Source organism: Echiichthys vipera, assembly GCF_963691815.1.
Source record: "Echiichthys vipera genome assembly, chromosome: 8".
Taxonomy (NCBI): Eukaryota; Metazoa; Chordata; class Actinopteri; order Perciformes; family Trachinidae; genus Echiichthys; species Echiichthys vipera.
The window spans coordinates 12,849,853-12,866,538 of record NC_139833.1 but is presented as its reverse complement, the minus strand read 5'-3'; the positions used below and the strand labels follow the sequence as shown (position 1 = coordinate 12,866,538).

The 16,686-nt window shown below is 39.8% G+C and overlaps 1 protein-coding gene across 2 annotated transcripts; it reads left to right on the top strand.

Annotated features, from left to right (window-relative positions):
* Window positions 1-1,558: 1,558 nt before the first annotated feature.
* Window positions 1,559-16,639, top strand: rbfox1l (RNA binding fox-1 homolog 1, like). 2 transcript variants are annotated; one of them, XM_083918739.1, is made up of 12 exons: window positions 1,559-1,961; window positions 8,589-8,825; window positions 12,832-13,011; window positions 13,111-13,164; window positions 13,779-13,871; window positions 13,968-14,037; window positions 14,122-14,181; window positions 14,268-14,403; window positions 14,486-14,525; window positions 14,618-14,685; window positions 16,240-16,321; window positions 16,456-16,639. In XM_083918739.1, the coding sequence occupies exons 1-12, from the start codon at window positions 1,875-1,877 to the stop codon at window positions 16,498-16,500; spliced, it is 1,152 nt and encodes a 383-aa protein (XP_083774865.1). In that variant the 5' UTR covers window positions 1,559-1,874; the 3' UTR covers window positions 16,501-16,639. The 2 variants fall into 2 exon arrangements, with proteins under 2 accessions (XP_083774865.1, XP_083774864.1); XM_083918738.1 differs by having other exon boundaries at window positions 13,779-14,037.
* The last annotated feature ends 47 nt before the right edge of the window (window positions 16,640-16,686 follow it).

Genomic DNA, 16,686 nt, shown 5'->3' with positions numbered 1-16,686 from the left:
TTCCTCATGAATCACAAGGCTTGTTTTTGAATAATATGTATTTTTTATGATTATTACAAAACTTAATTATGCTTCCTTATCTTTTGACCTGGAGATGTCAAACCATGTTGGCCTGTGAGTAGTAGGGTGCGCAACTATACGTGTCGTTTAGTCAACATTTACGTTTTTTACATTTTTTTCTACATTTCATTTTCAGATTTTTCAGTCACAGTGAAAACAGGGGACATTTCCGGAAACCTGGGACGTCTGGTCACCCATCTTTAAAGTTTTTTTTTGTCTTTAACCCTTGTATGGTATTCAGGTCAATTTGATCCGTTTCAAGTTTTTACAACAAGAACAATGGTACAAGTGTAAATGTATTCTACCTGAAACTCAGTGGCCTTAGCTTATTTTGTGTGATAAACATGTGCCAAAAAAAAGAGCACACATGTTACTATACCTCACACATTTATATCCTTCATATGGTCTTTGGGTCAGTTTAACCTGCATACACAGAGACACACAGAAAGTCTCTACCCTCTGTCATCTTTCCACTTCCACCTTTACCACAAAAACAAATCACACTTCCATTGTTACTTCTTATCATTATTAAACATATATGTTATCTCTGTTGTTTGAAATTGAGATAAAGACAATACATGTTAATGCTTTATGAAGTAAAATTACATTTCATTTTCATACAAGGGTTAAGTAATTTACATACAGAGTCATACAATATCCTTAAGTTCACCATAAACACATTTGTGCTGGGAAGAAACTGAAGAAATCTGACCTTGTAATACGATATTTGTTGAAAAGACAGCAATTTCTATCACGTTGTCTTGTTGTCAAAAATAGAAAATAAGACCATATATTCCGTTATAGGGACCAAGACCTTAAAAGTTTCCCAAATCAATGAAGGAATTCAAGTCCAAAAGTTAACTGAATAAGTACAAGCATGAAATAAAAGAGACAAGGACTCAGTCTGCTCTTTACAAAAGGAACATACTGGGTCTAAATTTATGAATACGTGCAGTGCATGGATGATGTCTGTGTAAAAGGATTATATGAATTTCTTTAACCTTATTGGGGACAAAAAATCTATTGAATTCAGTCCAAACATTCCTGCTTATGTCGGGAACATCACTTTGCAACGCTGAAAGAAAATAGGACACTGACTTTGAATAGAAGTCATTACACTTCTGATATGAGCATTTCTAAGTGGGAACTTTGGCCGCAGCAGTCGCGCTCTGTTGGTCAAATAAAAAAAAAACAACTGCTGAAAACATTGTGTGAATATGAATCATGTGGTCATATACTTGGAAATGATAACTCCTGTTGGTGAAATACATAACTTTAATTTACAGTTGGAGACAGTTGCTTTGGATTCAAACCCCTGTTGAATAGGTTGTTATTGTGTAAGTGTGTGTAACAAGTGGTGAGCAATTTTGCTTGACAACATATGTAAGAGTGAGGGTGGTAAGGTGGTAAACTCGGAGAGAAGGACATGGGCGACTATTTATATAACTCTGAAATGGGACCCTGAGCATGTGTTTCTGTCTGTCAGGCTGCATGATCAACTGATGGACACACAGAGGCTCACTTGCTTTCTCTTTCACTGCTCTATATCCTGTCTTTTCCGGACAGGACATTGGTTGTTTTGTGGACATTCTTTGATTTTTCTTCTTCTGGGTTAAATTAACCTTCTTTCCCCTTCGCCCTCTTGGATCTTCTGTTTTCTACTGTTGGGATTTTTCTGTTTTTCTCCCTCGCTCCAGCCTGATTGCCTGCTCTCCTGTGTGTATATCAACCCTTCCTTTTCCCCTGCTCTCCTTCTCCTTTTCCTCCCATCTTCCACCGTTCCCTGTCTCCTTGTGCGTGGTCATTTTTGGGCCATGCTCTCCTCACCCACTGTGATTCTCCAGCCGTATGGACTCCCTGTCTACCCACAGACAACCACATGCTACCCCAGCATAGTCCAGGTAAACTCTCCTTAATTTGCTCTAACACGATTGTCTGTCTTCACACGTCTGCGCCATCAAATGTCCAGTTTGTTGAGTCTTTATAAGGTCACTCGGGATTCAGAGACAGGAAATAAAAGATTAGATGTGGCATTATATCAATAATAATAACCATTTCTTGCACCCCAAGTTGACAAGTTGTTTAAAGTTAAGAACCCAAAAGTATTTATCATTGAAGATTTATACGAAATTAGCAAATATTCACATTTAAGAAGCTGAAACCGAAAAAATGACTGAAACAATTCATTTATCAATTAATTATCCTTTTTTTTGTTGATAGATCATTTTATCTATAAACTATCTTTTTGTTCTGTTGACAGATTCATTATTATAGCTCTAAGTCAGTGTAGCCACTGATCCATCAAAACAAACATAATCCCAGCGAGAAGGACAACATTTAATTCACCAGAAGAAACCAAAGAGCTCTTACTCCTTTGAGTTAAGGAGTTACATCTTACATCTGATTTAGTTTAGTGTTGTACCGCTTAATAGTGAATAAACGTGTCATGAACAGAGGAGAATAGAAGAATGACAAACCAAAGAGGCCTGACAATGATTGCGAAACATCGTAGTAAGGACACATTAGGGGGTTATCTTTAGTCCCCTGGTCTCTGTGATGCCAGCAGGCTGTGTGTGCGTCTAAGTGTCCCTGACATACCGTTAATGCCACAATGCATCTGGTATCTCTCTACCTTGTCTCTGCGCTTCACACCAGCCGTATTTTTAGCCCTGCTCTCCTGAGCAGATAATCACAGGAGGAGGTTCTGACGCCTTTCTCGTTTTATGCACTCAACTCTACTTAAGTGTGAGACCTGCCTGTTGTGCATTTAAATATTGGGTATTAAGCTGTTCTCCCATTATATTCACAAATTTTTTTGTTTAAATTTAGAGGTTTACTTTGTGAAAATGTGTAGATGTAGAGAAAAAAGTGTCGAGAGAAGTATTGTTGACTGGAACCAAAAAGGCCTGAAGGATGAGGTACTTCCCCAAAGCAACCTGAGGTCTTTACCACTAAAAAAATCTAATTAGATGTTATATTTCCAAAGACTGAGCGCTCCTTCAGCAGTTTTCTGTCTCCATGACTAAAGCACAGCATATTTTTTGAAGAGCTTAGGTTTGAAATCCGGTCAAGTCTTTGCCTTCTTCTGTCTCTCACTCGTCTTTACTTTCATCTATCTGATAAAAGCCAAACATATCTTTCAGAATATTATAAAATTAATATGAATAGGAGAAAGCAGGATATAGAGAATCAATGGATGAATGAGTATTTAGTTAGTTAGGTATTTAGTTTAGTTTAATTTAATTTGTGTCGTGTTCACTAACATTTGTAACTGAAGCGGCACTAAAAGGCCAACATCTGCAGTTTAGTGTCGTCTGTGTGTAAATCCTGTGGCAGCTGTCCCAGCAGGCACCTGGCTCGGAGCCGTTGACCTCCGACCACCGAGTGACAGCTGAGGAGGGAGACGAGAAAAAGAAGGAACAAATGTAAAGGAGAGGGGGGCGCATACACTACATCTGCTGACACTGTGATACTGAATCAGACACAGTGGCTGGCGGCTTCAGTCTGTGAGAATACAAAGACTGGCAGTGATATCCAACAGACTGTGTTATCTTCACTCATCTGTCACTTTTTTATCAGGGAGGAGGGTCGAGGCAGTCAGACACTGTTGTTTCTTGAGATAAATGGGACACGTTACAGACACGAGTTAGTGTTCGCTTCAGTTTCACGCCGGAGAATCCGTTATTATACTGCACTTTACAGAATTTAAAAAGAAACAACAACACATGTGACAGCAGGGCAAGCCCGTCCAAGAAAGTGTTGTAGAAGTAGTTTACATGTCAAGGCTCAAGAAGTGGGAATGTGAGTCAGTTGGACAGCCACGCTGGTCCGGACGTGAATGTCTCAACACGTATCGGATGGATTGCTGTGAAGCTGTGTACATACATTCATGTTGTCAAGAGGATACTGACTTGAGTGATCCGCTGACTTTTACTCTATAGGGCCACCCTAAAGTTTACGTTTGTTTGTTTTTGTGTGTGAGATATCTCAACAACTATTGGATGAATCACAGTGACATTTGTTACGCACAGTTATGACCCCCTCAGAATGAATTGTAAAATCTTTGGTGATCCTGTGACTTTTCCTCTAGCATCATCAACAGGTCGAAATCTAGATCTCAATATTTTTGGTTTATGATTAAATACAGTGATATCGGGGGTCAAGTGTTTCCCGTTTTTCCCCAAAAGGTTCCTATGTTTCCTGATCGCAATACATACCGAGGAACATAGGACCCTTTTTCTGAAAAATGGTTAGGGTTATGTTCCCCACTCACATACAAAGCGGGGAACATATATATGCTCCGAACCCATCAGTAAATGTTAGCATGCTAATGAACATGGTAGCTAAACATTGCTTCATTGTGCATTTACGTGCTCCAGTTGGGAAGTCATTCTTCTGACTTCATGACCTGGAAACTACATGGAAGATTTTGTATTTTATTGCTTTGAGCTTTTAAACAACACATGATAGCTCTTTCCTATATTTATTTCCAGTGGGAAGCTTTATATTAGTGATTTTATCCCAGACTTGTTGCTCCACCGGTACATTCCTAAAACCACTAAAATATTGCTTTACTGACTTGTTATCAGGGGTTAATGCTGATAAATATCTTTTCTAACTCGGTCACTGTACGTGGACAGCAACTTAAGGTAACAAACTAATATTACCAATTTAATGTGAGCAAAACATTAAAACGCAATATGTGAATTAAAAAAGGTAACCCTACATATACTTCGCAATATGACGTCAACTGGAAAAGTCGTGTTCCAACGTTTTTGACGACTTTCTGAGTTGTTCCAACTTGAGGTGGCGTTCACATGAATTTTCCAAGTCAGGAACTAACTTTTCAGATTATTCCAAAACCACATGAATGTTAACCTGACTTTGCCAGATGTACTGAGTCCCGTGATTCTCATTTGCTCAGCGTATCCATCTGGGAACTCTCGACTGGAGATTGTTTGGGAAGGGGCGAAAATACTGGTCAAACAATCAGATCAACGGAGCATTTGACGTACTTACAGCGTCGAGGCAAAGCTGAGAAAGTAATCAACATGTCAGTAAAGGATATTTGCATTTTGTGCAACGCAAATTTACGGATAAAAGGCACAATTACAGGTGCCGCTCCACATTCCAACAGCAGGATCTATTAGTTTATCAATGAACTCCTGGCTCAAGAGAAGAAAGCGCTGGCGAGCAGCTTGTTCAATAGCTGCGCCCATCTCAGCCCTGGAAGCCGCCATGTTGTTTACACTAAACAGTCCCTTCTCGTTGCGTCACACTTAAATCCGCATCAAAACCAACACTGATTTTCTCTGTAGCATGTTACCAGGCTGATCTGCAAGTGAAATACAATGGAGCGCGTGAGATCAGGATGGTCTCACCCACTGATTAAACAAAGTGACTGAGCAACAAAAAGGTTCAACAATCTAGTCAATCAATCGAAAACACAAGAGGCATCTTTAATACTTCAGTGCAGGCTGAAAACGTGGCTCAAGTGTTTGACCCACAATCAACCAATTCCTTCTTTATTGTATCAGTATCTTCACATCTCTCATTTTTCACACCTCTTGAGTGCAACAGCTGATAGAGAGACATACGAGTTTATGAAATGACAGTGGAGAGAGTTTTTAATTATATATTAAATCCTTCCAAATCCTAAAGCTGGCTGACAAACTTGTGGCATTTTAGACGTAAGACAACACGCGGATACAGCCTTAAGTTTAATTGTCTGTTCGATAGCCTACCACAATATAAAAAGGCTTGATTAATAGTTTGACCTTGAAGAAAACATGTTGACAAGATGAAAAGTCTGATACTACTTTCACGTCTGTCCATTGAATATGAAGCTGCAGAAACTGATTTATATGTATTTATTTTATTTAATCAGGCAGTGTCATTGAGATTAAGATCTATTTTTCAAGAAAGGGCTGAGACCAAGAACACAATCAACAGAACTGAAACAACACAATTATACAATAAAAAGGAATCAGAAACAGTTACAAGTGTCATGAATAAAACATCCCATAATAACGCTTAAAAAAGGGAATACAAGACTGAAGTTTGCAGTTTATTCCATTTAAATGCTGCATTTTACCTGAACGTTAGTGTGTAAATGAGGGATATCTCAGTAATTGCTGCATCATGTACTGTAGCTAAAGATGGGAGGAGAGATGTGAGGCTTCAACAGTGGGGCTTTTTAAATGAATAACGAGAGATAAGGAGGTCCAATTAGCTTAGCGTAGCTGGAAACAAGGGGAAACAGCTAGCTTGGATCTGTCTAAAGTTAACAAAATCCACCTACCCGCACCTTTAAAGCCAATCAACACGTTATACCTTGTTACAAACATTCAAATAAACAAATAAACTGTAAAAACTGAAAGTTGATTTCCAGTCTTTATGCTATGCTTCACATTTATCCTGACATATTTTCCACAGCCACACTCAAACACTGACAAGGTTTTAACTGAAATTGTAAAATATTGAGTAGTAAGATACACAAAATGATGAAAAAAAAATTGTATTTTTTAGTTGCTGTACTACCTATACTGACACAAAAGCACTGTTTATAATTCTTAAATATTTGAGCATGAAGTGAGAATTCTTACTGGGCTCAAAATGAGCTGTTTCCCAGAAGAGTAGGTAAGTAAATACATTTTATCTAAAAAAAAATGCTGTTAGTAATAAAAAGTAATAAAAAAACCACACTGCCCTCGAAACGTGGTATTCTTAGAGTCGACCTTTACCGTGATATACTGACTTGCAACTGCAGGAGCATTTACATTCATAAATACCTCATCTTGGGGGAAGAGCTCTATCTGCTGTGTTCATGTGTGTGTGTGTGTGTGTGTGTGTGTGTGTGTGTGTGTGTGTGCGTGTGTGTGTGAGTGTGTGTGTGTGTGTGTGTGCGTGTGTGTGTTCATAAGTGTTTAAAGGGGTTGGTGGGGTGGGGGGGGGGTGATTGACAGTTACAGATGACCACAGCTGGTGTGGCCTCCTGGTCCCCTTTGCTGTGGCATCTTTTGATGTGATTGGTGGATGAGTAGGACTGTGGTGCAGTAGGCGGGTGGTCAGCTGCATTAAAACATGCAGCAGTTGTTGGACAATGCATCAGAGCTCGAGGAATGCAGTAACGGGGTAAGACAATGCCTTTAGCTCCTAACTTGAATAATTTGCCTGTATCAAGGCTGTGTAGGACGGTTGTTCCCCTCTGTGTTAATATGATCTGTTTTCATGTGTGCTGACATGTACGTTTCTCTGCTTAACTATGTCTGTTTTTGACTTGAATGAGTTCAAATTTAGGTTTAAACTTTGATTTGATTTTGGATGTGGCTGAGTTTTCATGTTCATTGGTCTATCTATTAGTTTTTCAATGAACTACTGGATCAATTATACTATAATACTATATACTATATACTGTATATGTATATATATATTCTATTTCAAATCCCCTGTCACAATGTTCCTGGTTCTTTTGTCTAAAACAAAAAAGTAAATGTTTTACTACAATATAAACCAGAGAAATGCACAAAATCTTCAAATTTGAGAAACTGCAACCAGGACATATTTGAGTAGGACTTTGGTTAAATGACACATGGTAAATCATTTATTAAAATCGTTTCCAATTCATTTAAATTAACTGGTCATCAACTCATTGTTTCAGCTCTAGCTGTTAGCAGTAGGGGGAAAAATTATAATTTACTCAGTAAAAGTAAAAGTAGCAATACCACAGTGCTCAAATCCTGTTACAAGTGAAAGTCCTGCATTCAAAAGTAAGTATAAGCACAAAAGTATTGTTCTCATTATGCAGAATAGGGCATTTCAGAATGATACGTATTTTTTTATTTTATTGATAGGTATCGATACATTAATGTGTTCATCACTTTAATGTAAAGGTGGGATTAACGTGAATCACTGTATATCCTGATGGGTAGCTGAATTTCTCTCGAGGGATCAATAAAGATAGAGCGATACAATAAAGATTTATTTGTTGATTATACATATATGTTATATTATTCTGGATCTACTAATTTACCTATAGCTAAGGTTATTGATTAAGTATAGTACAAAGTTTGCCTCTGAAGTTTGGTGGAGTAGAAGTAGAAAGTAGAAAGAGAATGAAACACTCAAGTAAATTAAAAGTTTTTCAAGAGTGTACTTAAGTAAAAATAGTTTCCACCAATTTCAGTTAGAGAGCCTTTTAATTTTAGTATTTAAACAAGAAGTCACAACATTTTTGTCCTAAACAAGCATGTAGACATTTAGTTGTTTGGATTACACATGTACCTCTGTCTCATACTTGATTACTGGAGATATTTGTGTTTGTTTTTGCATCATAAACTACATTCACCACAGAAGAACAGTAACAACATGGTGGTTAGTTTGTTTACACCTTTGACACTTGATATTTGTGTGGCATCAGTGGCTGATCCCTCCCTCTCTCTCCCTCTCCCTACTCTTTTTCTCCCCCTCTCTCTCTCTCTCTCTCTCTCTCTCTCTCTCTCTCTCTCTCTCGCTCTCTCTTGCTGCAGGGGGGCCCCACTCAGGAGGCCGGCCCCGGCAGCGGCGACCCCGCCCTGGCCCAGGTCTACGCCCCTCCTCCCTCCTACCCCCCTCCAGGTCAAGGCCCACCAACATCTGTGGGCAGACTGCCACCTCTCGATTTCACCTCTGCACATCCAGGTTCAGAGTACCCCGAACATCCCCAGCTCAGAGTCTATCAGGGCCCTCAGCTCGAAGGGGTAGAGGGTCTCACATCCAGTAACTCGGTAAGAACAGTTTGTAAGTTAAAAGGAAATTCATGTCCCAATAAACTGTGATCTTAAGTGAATTAATGCGACAAGAAGCCCTGCTGCTTCAGGTAGTACATCCATATGTCCTATCAGGGGAACATTGGGTTTCCTGCTATATTTAGAGCCCCTCCTCCACTGTTGTGTCCATGTACGGGAATGTCGCTCACACTCAAAGTGAGAGCGGGCAGCTGAGTGGGGATTTGTTGATGAAAATAAATCCTCACTTTTACGTCTCCCGTGTGTCTTATTTAGAAGGCAATAAAACAGATCACCTTAGAAGATTGTGGCCGTGACATTTTGAGAGGATACTGACAGTTAAGTGTGTAGAAGACGTACACGACATAACTTACACTTTGTATGTGTTTGTGGTTCATTCAATGCAGAAATCAAGTTTGTGATAGAGGGTAATTGTAATATAAGAGAAAGCTTATTAATTTACAAATTAAGGTGTTTTTTTCGTATGTAAATTCAACAGTCTGTCACAATGCAAAAATATCTGCCACTTTGTCTGTAACTGTGTCCTTATTTTTTTAAATAAGTGAAATATCTACCAGTGCAGTTCAATTATTCCAACCTGTTTCCAATAAATATCAACTTGTTCAAAGTATTTACAAAAATCTAATTTTATGTTTCTTGATTCTGGAGCCCTGCATTGGCCTTTTTTGTTGTTTAAATCATGCTAGTTATAAGGCACTGGAGATGGTAATGTTGGTCTGTTGGTTGGTCAAATTATTAAGTCAACACATTAATATCTTGACAGCCATTTGATGGATTGACATGAAATTTGCGACTGATGTTCAAGGTCCCTCAAGGATAAATCCTAATGACTTTGGTGATCCTGTGACTTATCCCCGAGCGCCATCATCAGGTCAAAGTTTCAATTCATTCAATATTTCAACAACTAATGAGCCTCAGCTGCACTTTGTGTTTTTTGTTTAGTGCAAATGTTAGCATGCTAACACGCTAAAATCTTGTGTTAGCATCCAATATTGGTGAACACTGTAAACCTGCTTATCATCAGCATGAAGAAGCAAGAAAATAAGATAAAAACAAGAGCATTAAATTCAAACAGGTTAGATTAAAATAATAAAAATACCTCTGCATGACTGAGAGCACAGAGCTGCTGTGACTTTGCACGCCACCATCATCCATTTACCTCCATGTTGGCGTGCTGACGGAGCATTTAGCTCATCATGCCTTTATTTTGAGCCCCTGTGCAGTTCTTGTTTTTTCGCCACCTATCGAATTGGATGACTGCAAATAAATAACCAAGCATAGCCATATATAAACTCAAATACTTTCTACCTGCTTATTTATGGGTTTAAAGGTGTATTACACCCATTGTCATTACTATCCAAGCTAGGGGTCGTACCTTTTTTCCTCAAAAGGGTCCTATCCCAGGTCGAATTAGCCTCTGTCTTCGCGGATTTGATTCAGCGTTTTGAAAAGGTTAGGAGTTACGGTTAGGCTCAGAGTTAGGGGGAAGTGTTAGGGTCTACATAAGCCTATTCGCCGGGGAATTCGGCACTGATTGTGGAAAAAATAACAGACTGGGAAACATAGGACCCTTTCTGTGAACAGTGGGGAACATCAGATCTTTTTTAAAAAAAGGGTCCGATGTTCCTTGGTCATATACATAGGTATGCTCCCCTTGACTAACCATGTGCCGCTCGTGACACAATGCTATATGCTCCTGTAGATGACATAAGTTTGTTTATCAACCTCGTTTTAATAAAAATATGGTTTATTCCTGAGCCCATGAAAACAGACGTATTTCACTTTTACTTACTTTTTTGAAATTGCTGTAAGATTAAACATATAAAACGTATTCACTGAATAATCACGTTTGCTGACGCTACTCATTCAACCTCGTCTGCTTGGGTTTAAATACTTGTGGCACCGTGGCGAAAAACCACGGCTGCAGAACTGCAGCCAGATCCTTCTCCATCATCATGCACCACTCCGTCTCCATTGTCTCAAATTTCTGAAAAAAAATCTTTGAAAGTTTGTTTTCATTTGGAAACAGTTTGAAATATTGTGTTTTTCACTTTTATGACCTTTAAGACAACACGTTTTTTCAGGCTCCATTTAGACAGAAATTAGTCACTTGCTATATGACATTCACTAATCACATTTCCTTCAGGCATGAACTCATCCAGTACGAGGAGGTCAGAGGTGTTTTGTCGGATCTGTGTGGCAGCTCAGCTCTGTGTCCTTCTGCAGCGCATCTCTCTTCCTCCTCTCATAAATGGTGTTTTGTGGCCCCATCTATATATTTTATTACTAGAGCCCCTGACATACTCGGGTCCGCGCTGATTTTCGGGGGGAAAGTTGAGACGTCGCCATGGAGGGATGGGGGTCAAAGGGGGAGGCTGACCAGATGACCCCCCTTTCCCCCCTTCTGAAATATCACTCAGGTCCAGAAACACATTTCTGCATCGTGACATGACACCACCACCCAATTCAACCCCCTCTCCCTGTCTCCCCCTCCACTGTAGCCTGTCTGTGGTGTGTGTGTGTGTGTGTGTGTGTGTGTGGATGTGGTAGTCTGCAGTAGTCAGCCATGGCAGGGCAGTGTACTGTAATCCAGTGGCCTGTGTGCGTTTATGTGTGTAAAACGCTCCCGTGTGTGAACGTGTCTCTGTACCTTCTATCCCCAACTTATTAATTATGCCCCTTGACAAAATGACCTTTAACCTTTGGCAGAAAAGCAGCACCGTGATCCCAGACTGACCCTTGTGGAACGTACAGTTTTGACCCCCATCACCCTCTTTTCCTCTTTCAAGCTTTCTGCGCACCTTCTTTGCCTTGTTTTCTTTGATTTACTGTTCTTCTCCACTGCTGCACTGAGGCCTTTTCCCCACTTCCTGCCTCTTGGTAATAGTGTTAATGCTAATAATCAACGTCTTCACTTCTGCATAAAGGACTGCCAGTTTTTTCTTCACATACCTTTTACAGTAATTTTTCTTTGCTTTTTTTAATGTTTCTTTTTCTCTGTCCGCTCTTTCCCTCTCTCTTTCTGCTGAAGCTCACTTTATTTTTATTCTATTTTTCCTTGCAGACCTTTTCACTCTCATTTCCTTGTTTGGACTCATTAATTTGTCCTAAAAAAAACATATAATTAACTCTTTTTTTTTGCAACGGTTGATGAAGCTGGTTGACCAACACATACACGTGCACACACTCTAGCATCGTGGTGCATTGTGGGATAGTGAATGTTTTGGTTTTGGCACATTAGTACTGGATTTTTTCTGCATGGGGCAATCTTAACTAGATAATTATTACCATAGTTGTGTATGTATATTAGAGATTATTACGACTGCTTATATAATATGAGGACTTGAGTTTTCAGGCTTAAACTTTAACTCTCTTCACCTCAGCTTGAGTGAACACAAGTCAGATATATAATCTTTACTGTTTTTGTACAGTGCATTAGTCTTTATACTCTCCTACGGGCATGTGTTCAAAGACGCCGCACTAAAATGGAGCTCTTTTCATGCCTCCTCACATTTGCCTGAGAAGGATCACTGGTTGCTGAATGCTCTTTGGACTTTGGTTTGAATCACTTCATGAAAATGATCTTTGCCTAATGCCATGCGATGCTTACGCGGCACACACAGACTTTGAATCTGAATTGACTTTATGATTTGTTTCCCCCTTTTTCTTTCTTTGCTTCTCTACTGATGCTCTCTCCTCGTTTTTTCTTTTCACCTACTCTCATCTCATTTATGCTCTTTCTTTTTCCATCTTTTGTTTTCCATCTTTCTGTTTTTGTTTGTTCCTTCCCGTCCATTCTTCTTCTTCTTCTTCTTCTTCTTCTTCTTCTTCTTCTTCTTCTTCTTCATCTTCTTCTTCTTCTTCTTCTTCTTCTTCTTCTTCTTCTTCTTCTTCTTCTTCTTCTTCTTCTTCTTCTTCTTCTATCCACATGCTCGATTTCTCTCCTCTTCCTCCTCCCCCTGTTTTCATCCTTTCTCACTGTCAGGATGAGGGTTTGGCCCCTGTGACCTCTGACCCCCAGTCTCTGAGCGTGTCCGTGTCATCAGGGGGCGGAGCAGGAAGTGGCAGTGATGAGGAGGGGTCGGGGAAGGCCCAACCGAAACGCCTCCACGTCTCCAACATCCCTTTCCGCTTCAGAGACCCAGACCTCCGCCAGATGTTTGGGGTAAACATTTCTTTATATCACGATGCATTTATACAGTTGTTAAATGACCTTTATCGGTTCTATTAAATTCACGTGAAATACTTTTTCTGACTTTTTCAGCAATTTGGGAAGATCCTTGATGTAGAAATTATCTTCAACGAGAGGGGGTCAAAGGTGAGCATCACATAAAAATTATAAATTATTTTTATGAAGAAAAAAAATAATCATAAAATATGATTCCTTTGTTTATTCTGTGTATTTAGTGTAAAATGGAAGGGATCATATAATAAAATATATATAAAATAATATTGAGTTGCAGTTAATACAAGAGAAAATAATAAGATGTAGGAAACATATACTGAAATTAATTTATATCTTGTTATAAAGTACAGATAAGTGGGAATTAATATGTTATAAAATTATAAATAAATATGCTGAAACATATACTAAAATGAATTTATATATTGTTTTAAAGTAAAGATAAGTGGTGATTAATACATATAAAGTATAAATAATGAAATACTACTAATTATGGAGCAGGGGAGGGATTAAATGAATTATTCTTCTTTCCGCTACTTTTCAAATATGTGAATTTAATGTTTATTTATTTATCGCTTAAATTATTTTTGTGTTTTTCTTTTTCTCTTTTTTCTTTGTCTGCAATGGTACAAAATCTTTTTCTTTATGATTATTATTTTTTGTTTTCTGTTTTAATTTTATTTACATATTCGAAATAAACATTTAAATAATGTTTAAATAAACAACATGCCTGTGAACTTAACTTGCAGGGTTTTGGGTTCGTCACCTTCGAGAGCGCGGGCGAGGCTGACCGAGCAAGAGAAAAGCTGAACGGGACGATTGTGGAGGGGAGAAAGATTGAGGTGAGGGAGAATTTCCTTCGTTTTGTAGCGTTTCACATTAATATTCTGCATATTTATTCAATGCCGCTGCCTTTGTCCTGCTCCATGTCTCCCCAGGTTAATAATGCCACTGCAAGAGTAGTGACCAAGAAGCCCCAGACGCCTATTGTGAATGGTGAAATTTCAAGTAAGACGTCTCATGAATTCTTTGTGCACTGAAGGATTCTGGGAGGCTTCTGTGAAACTTATTCTCATTGTTTTTCCTGTGAAGCCTCTGGATGGAAGATCAACCCGGTCATGGGGGCGATGTACGCACCTGAACTCTATACAGGTAGGTTCCTCTCTGTAACACTTATGTACTGTTGTTATAAGATAACCAGCATTTGTACTATCCACTTGTTTGTTTTTCTTCTTTAGTTGCCAGTTTCCCGTATCCCATGGCAACTCCCACCTTGGCCTACCGGGGCTCTGCGCTGCGTGGTCGAGGCCGAGCCGTCTACAACACGATCCGCTCTGCTGCAGCCACGCCTGCTGCTATGCCGGCCTACCCAGGGTACGAGTCTGCGCCCAAGTCCCAGTACCTGGTCTTCATTCACTACTTCAACATTTTAATATTGTTTGATTCCTTTTATCAGGGTGGTGTATCAGGATGGGCTCTATGGAGCAGAAGTCTACGTGAGTAACTGCACACATTTCCTTCCTTAAAGCCATTTTTGAAAGTGCAGCAGCTTTATTAATGTCCTTTATATCATTTTTTTTCGGTGCAGGGTGGCTATCCTGCAGCTTATAGAGTGGCTCAATCAGCATCTGCTGCCACAGCAACCTACAGTGACGGGTAGGCAGATAAACACCACACGTGTTCCTCTCAGCAGGATTATAAATGTTAACTTCATTTAAATTTATTTGACAGATTGAGCCAATACACTAATGGGATACCTCTAGATGGATTGATTTGCATTTGCCCTGCATATCGATCTGGTTTGGTGATGTTTTGGGAAGGGGCGAAAATACTGGTTACTGATTGGATAAACCATCTTTATCACCGCCTATGTTGGTGATAGACAGGCCAAATCCACCAATCAGATCAATGAAGCATATGACGTACTAACAAAGCTTATTAACACTAACAGAGCTGGACCTGGTCCAACAAATCCAACTGTGTGAAGGCGATTCAGTTGGTTAAATAAGTCTAGTCAGGTGTTTTCTTGCTTGGTTTGAATAAAAACCTGCAGCCACAGTGGCCCTTTACTGGATCAGTTTCAGACACCTGGCTTAGAGGATATTTAGCGTTTGTGTAACGGAAATATACGGATAAAAGTCACAATTTCAGGGCCGAGTCCATAAGAGCCTCTAGTGTCATTTTTTGCTCTGCTTTCAGAGAAGGAATACTCTAATTCTGATAAAACTTGCTCAATAGCTGCGCTCACCTCATCTAAGCTATGTTGTTTACACTGAGCAGTCACTTTAACCATTTTTAGAAAAACTAGAGACCTGGGTTCACACCAGCTGTGACACCAAACCAGGCCACAGGCTAAAAGTGTCAGGACCACACCCTTTTTCAAACTTGACCTTAATTATTATCTCAACTACACACCTTTAAAGTTTCCTGAAGGTGTCTCCATGACCACATTTAGCCCTGATGACACACACACACACACACACACACACACACACACACACACACACACACACACACACACACACACACACACACACACACACACACACACACACACACACACACACACACACACACACACATACACACACACACACACACACACACACACACACATTATGGTGAAGGCATTAAAACGTCTTTTTTAACCACTAATACTGCTCAAGATAACACCAACCCTCTGCAGTAGCATAATAAGAGTCCCTACACATAAAACAAAGCACCAACAATGTAGTTAGTGAACCCAGAGTTTATTAAAAGAGTGTTTTGAAAGACTTACTGTACCCACTGGCCCCGGTACCAGCTCCTCTCATAGTAAAGTCCATTCGAGTCGATTACTAAATGCAATCAAAAAGGAAGGAGCCCATTGATGCTTCGTTTTATGTGTAGGGATACTTATCAAGTGTTATTTTGAGCAGTATTAATGGTTAACAAAGCCACTTAAATGCCATCACCGTAATGCCCCAAACTAATCAGTGTTTGCCACGTCCGGCTGTTAGCGACTCTTCAGGATTTCTTGGTTAAAAGTTGTTATGGCTTATTTGATTTATGTAAGTGCCGAAAAAGACCATGGGATGATTTTGCGCCGGAATTACACTTTAATGAAGGGAGAACTTAAAAAAGACTAAATATGAGCAGCTAAACTTATAAATCAAAAAAGGCTGTCTACTGCACATGACACTTCCATCTGCTTCTGATGTTTTTCACCAGATACGGACGCGTTTACACGACAGGTGCAGATCCCTATCACCACTCGGTTGGACCAGCGGCGACATATGGAGTTGGTACAATGGTGAGTGGAGTCAAAACACACACACACACACACACACACATACACACACACACACAGCCTCTGTTGAAAGCTATCTTGTTGCATGTGCGGTTCACAGCAGACCCTGGTCACACCTGGCACTCTTCTGTCAACAGGCCAGTTTGTACAGAGGAGGATACAACCGCTTCACCCCGTACTGAGCCCCCCACCCACTGGGGGGTCAAAGGCGTCTCTTCTGAGCTCTGGGATTGGCTGATCCATGGACGCTGCAGGACAGATTGTGAGATCCTTGGAAATGATTTTTACTTCCTGCCTCCATCACAACCTCTCCTCGAGAGACTAAACAGACTGAAGTTGTAAATAGCGTAGGACTCATTTACCGTCCG